At 31.6% G+C, this 5,405-nt stretch overlaps 1 protein-coding gene across 1 annotated transcript in view; it reads right to left on the reverse strand.

Annotated features, from left to right (window-relative positions):
• Nucleotides 1-4,302: 4,302 nt before the first annotated feature.
• TRIADDRAFT_53801 (uncharacterized protein) overlaps nt 4,303-5,405 on the reverse strand; it is a gene marked incomplete at both ends in the record, with an annotated part of 1,791 nt that continues 688 nt past the window's right edge. The window contains 2 exons of the mRNA XM_002110100.1: nt 4,303-4,937; nt 5,107-5,181. Of these exons, the coding sequence (XP_002110136.1) occupies nt 4,303-4,937; nt 5,107-5,181 (710 nt within the window). The remainder of the gene's footprint in view (nt 4,938-5,106; nt 5,182-5,405) is intronic.

The raw sequence follows: 5,405 nt of genomic DNA on the forward strand, positions 1-5,405 counted from the left end.
ATCTCTTGTATCAAGAACTATATAAAAACGATCAATGGAAGTAAGTAGTACATTCAATATTCAATACTGACCGGCTATGATACGTTTGGTGTAAGTTGGATTATCCGCAACTTTTTAAAGCATTTCTTGGCTGACCGTCTGCCGTTGCAACTTATGGTCAATGGTTAGCAGGCGTGGTACGAACTTCGCAGCGACGCGATAGATGTTCAAATCAACCGTAAGTATGGTAAATGCACTTTAAATGGAAATACCAATACCTTTAGCCATCTCAGGTACTGTTAAATGGCGATCTGATTTGATGAGCTCGTTAACTTTATTGGTTAAGCCATCGGTTTATAAAAGTACATACGGAAAGTAAGTTTTAAGGAAATACGTGAATGATGTTATGGAAAAGTTATAATGGATAGGAACGAATGAGAATATTCTAATTTAATGTTAAAAGAACAACGATATTGTAAAGGTTATGAATTGAAGCAATTATTTTTTTAATTCCTTTTTTATTTATAATGAATAATAAAAGCACAATTTGGTAATAAAAATTGCCAAAAACACCACGAAATCATGCTACTGAGAGATTCCCTGCTCGTCTTAGATTCTGCCTTCATTGATCAACTTTGTCTTCAGAATTAAATCTCCAATACCTATGTAAGAGTATTAGCAATTGTAGCTTAATAATTTAAGGCGTATTGGGTAAGATAAGTAGCAGTAATTTTTAACTATTGAATATTCGATATATTAATTTGCGGAATAGTTGCTTGTTGATGTGACAACTATTGATTCCCATTAATTAATTATTAGAATATTTGTGATCACATACAAATAAACTGATAAATGAATTACTTATTACATTGAAAAAGAGTCGGTCACCTTGCTTAAGTAATAAAAAGCTTGCTAGCCATGTTAATTTTGTCACCATTAACATTTACGCTATTAGCTCAGCATAGCTCGGCATAGGAGAACTATCATTAAGCTAAGATATTTGGTATTATTCAATAACTTTAGTCAGAGCAAGCCCATAAATGAACTGAATTTGAGCATTTATTTATGATGTAGTACAAATAATTTTCATTAAACGCAGTCAAGTTAAGGTTCTTAATTGGGGAGTAAGTTAATCAAGAATGACAATTATGATTTATAAAATTAGGTATAAATAAAGATTGCCGTAATATTACAACCATATGAATCATATGAACGCTCTATCGATGTATAAATGTTCACATCTATTAATTAATTTTTCTTTGATCAATTCATTCATAACATCACACAGTAAAATGATAAAATGTCTTTCGAATATTAATGTATAAGTTTTTAATGATATCAACGATGATTGCTTAATCGATTGATTTTCTTTAAACTGATTACTACAGTACTATATATATACATATTTATTTTGATTCTTCCAATATTGGCCACCTGTTATAGTACGAGAATAATCGTCTTAAGAATGAATGGAATATCATTCAAGAAGAACCTAATCTAGAGTAATAAATGATATTGCCTTTAAAAATTGAATAAACAACTAAAATATACACGCATATATGGTAGTTTATCATAAATGTAATTTACCAGAAATTTGTGATGTAATAAATATTCTATTTTAAGAGATCGACATTAGGACGTGTACTTCAGAAGATTTAACGCCCTTTTTTATCCATTCGTTTCATAATAGATGAGTTTGGACCCGCCGACTTCGTTGGCGATAATGTCTGTAGTACTTGAAATGTATAAGATCCCAGGTATCTCTATTAGAGTTATATCTTTATAAATGATCAGCTTTTCCATCAGCATTAAAGCCTCTAGTACACGGGTATTAGCTATTAGCCACGAAGGTATGGCAGGATCATTGTAAGTCTAAGATATTTACTATCATTTAATTACTAAGAGTACAGTAAATTTATAATACAACTGAATTTCAGCATTCATCAATGCTATGCATAGTACAAGTACTTTTCAAAAGAGAAGTCAAAGCTAAGATCGTCACTTAAGGATTGAAATTAATGAGGAATTATGATGTCTAAAATCAAGCATAATCAAGATTCGTCTTGGTATTTCTTTCTTGATTTTATTAGTATTCTATTGATACAAATGAAATTCACATCTATTAATTATCCTTTAATCATCATCTATGATATCGTAGAATGATAAATATCGAAATATCGATCTATAAATGATTCACGATAAAAAGCAGTTATCGTTTTATTTATTAATTTCTTGCTCTAAAACGTTACAGTATGTCTATACAAGTTCATCAAGTTTTTTTAAGATGACTATATCCTGTTACATCGTTAGAATGATGGTCTCGAACATGAATGATACATTATTTTAGAAGAACTAATTTAGAATTTAACTGTAATGAAATGAAATATGTAGAGATCAAGCTACGAAACTTTAACAAACTTTGATTCTACTTTCGTTGCACTCCGGTCGAGTTAACGCTAATACTTTGACACCAAATAAAATTTGGGGAAATAACCGAACAACAATTTATTACAAAACAAGAATGGAGAGAAACATAAACCGAACAACCTTACAAATACTTAGCTTTAAGTATTATTAAAATAAATGACAGACTTAAAAACTGTCAACGACCAAACAACCTTTCAAAAAGAAGAACGTTTTAACTTACGACAATTCGACCCCGAAGGCCTTTTAAATTCAACAAGTTCTTCAAATAAAATCTTCTCCTACTCTCTCTTCCTCTAAATTTTCTAATTGCACTATCATTTATAGGCTTCGTAGAGCCGTCAGAGGTATTTAAAACTAAACATTTGCTAACCAATCGCTCTTAAGATCCGTTTTACAAAACTACTTTGCACCATTTAAGAAAACAAAAATCATTCAAAGTTCAGACACAATTTACCCTACGATTCCCTTACAAAACACTATAAAAGTAACAAGCTAACTATAAAAATACATCAAACTTCATTTCTAACATAGTTTCTGTCATTAATACACTATAAAAGTCTAAAAATCAACCTTTAAACATCAAGATTTAGTCATAAAAACAACATTCTAACTACCTAACAATCAACACAACCTCTGCCAATTTCCATCTTATTTTCTATTTTCCTCACTAAATCTCCTAATGTGACTTCAAATCACGTCATAAAATTCCAAAGTTTCAAATTCATAACAAAAAGTCCAAATCTCAAAATCAACTCTTACGATATTTTTCATGAACAAAAATCCAAAAATTAAAACAGAAAAATTATAATTCAGACATAAATTAAAAATAAACCCGACCGGTTCCAAAACAGGAAAATTATATCGGACACAAACCCGACCGGTCCCAGAATCCGAAAACTATATCGGACACAAATCCGGAAAAATTCGCTTTTTATGAAGATCACAGTAATCGCTTATCAAAAAAATTTATATGACTACTACGACTACTTTTCTGACATTAGTATCGCTTAGTATCCGCGAGTATTGACAGTTGATGTTTTAGCGTCAGATTGTACTGTAACTGTACGAGTATAGACTACATTACAGTACTTTATCGTCATGTTATAAATCCCCTTTCTCTAAGGATAGGGTTTTGCTACTAAGTCAAATTTCTTTACAATTTGAATAGACGATCAAACGCCCTTTCTTTAGATTAGGCATTTGCTCTATAGGGCTACTTCTATAGTAATCTATATAATACCTTGCAAAATAATGAAGAAGAAAAGATGGCGACATGATGATTTGGCAGGGGAAAACTTAAAGACACTATCACTTTCTAGGTATTTTCTATAGTAAAATAATACTAATTACATACTAAAAACTACAAAGGACTCTACTTTTAGTCCTTTTACTACATAACGTACATGATATTAGTCGTTGTAATTTAATTAACTTAAGCAAGTACTACAAACGCGACATACCCGTAGTATATTATAGACATTAAGCACTTGAAATTTATCGTATTGTCACGGTACGAACTACCGTGAAGAAATAGCTATCTAAATTTGGTTAATATAATATAGTGATATTATATTACAACTAGTTACTTACTATAGGAATTACTCTAATTATAAATGTGTTACAGTAAATTTAATGCTGTGCTGTAATGTGCACTGAAATGATTCTGTGGATGGACATTTTGTAGTCCGACTGTGAAAAACTAGCTATCTCTCCTAAGTATTTTTATAAGATGACTTGTGAATGTTAGCTGCTGTAGAAGGGTATATAAGCCCGTCAGATATTTGAATAAAGCAGTTCTCAATTGTATAGTAGTTTTAACGTAGAATCAAAGGCGTCTAAATTCTTGTGAGGTAGTTAAGGGATACTGAATCTCGGAGACTATAGTAATTTAGAGATTTATTTTACGTTATCCTTGTCACGAAGCTGGTTTGTGACACGTATAATAAATAATTTATTTAGACATTCGTCATAATTAAATTGGTCTTCCTCTGCGCGATATTTAAAACGAAGAATGGCACTAGCAGATTCACTAGCTTCAGTCCACTCATTTTGTATTGGGTTATACGTATGACAATGACGACGTCTACACGAATTCCAAATATAATTTAAACATCCGTCGTAAACTGTTAATACATGAGAGTCAGGAAATTCTGAAAATGGTATGCTCCAATTTAATAATTCCCACGTATCAGTGCTAGGGTTATATCTTTCAAAGCTCCTAACTTTCCATTTATTATTCTGGCCTCCGCCTACATAAATTAAATTATCTAAAACAGCAACCACGCTATCATTTCTGGCAACATTCATCGGAGAAACATAAACCCAGTGATCACTACCACTCTCCAGATAGGCTACCTCATTAGTCGCAGTTGATGAATTTTCGTGGCTACCGCCAATAATATATAAGCGATTATCACATAGACAAGGCGATAACAGTGCAATGGGTTTAGGAAGTGGCGCCAAATCCGCGTTACTCCATCGAACTTTGCAAGTATCGAAGGCTATGATACTACGCAATATATCTACATTATCTAGAAATAGAGTAATTCATTTTATTTTCTCTAAAGACATAAAATTGATAATCATGTTATGTCAACGTAACATTAATATTTCAAAATAACGATTAATAGACGGTAAGTATTGCCCTTAAGCGAGAGAATAGCAGTTTAAAAATATGAATAGTTCCTGCATTTTATTTACCTTTAGTAATTCCACCAAACACAAGGATTTTATGACCTATTGCTAAGGCGCCATAACTACTTCTATTTGGTGATTCTACGTTGAAATGAGTCTTTTTGTAATCAAATGAGTTATTTTGGGTTTTTAATTTAATATCTATAATGCAATCCTTTCCTGAACTAAACCTGGATATCCATACAGATTCTCCGTCTTTGGTATAGTTTCGAAATTGGCAACGACTAGAAAAATGTCTTTCAGGTGACGATAGAAATGATTTGGCTTCAAGCAGGAGCTGAAGACAGCGTGAAGAGTTAAATATT

Source organism: Trichoplax adhaerens, genomic scaffold (genome assembly GCF_000150275.1).
Source record: "Trichoplax adhaerens TRIADscaffold_2 genomic scaffold, whole genome shotgun sequence".
Lineage (NCBI taxonomy): Eukaryota > Metazoa > Placozoa > Uniplacotomia > Trichoplacea > Trichoplacidae > Trichoplax > Trichoplax adhaerens.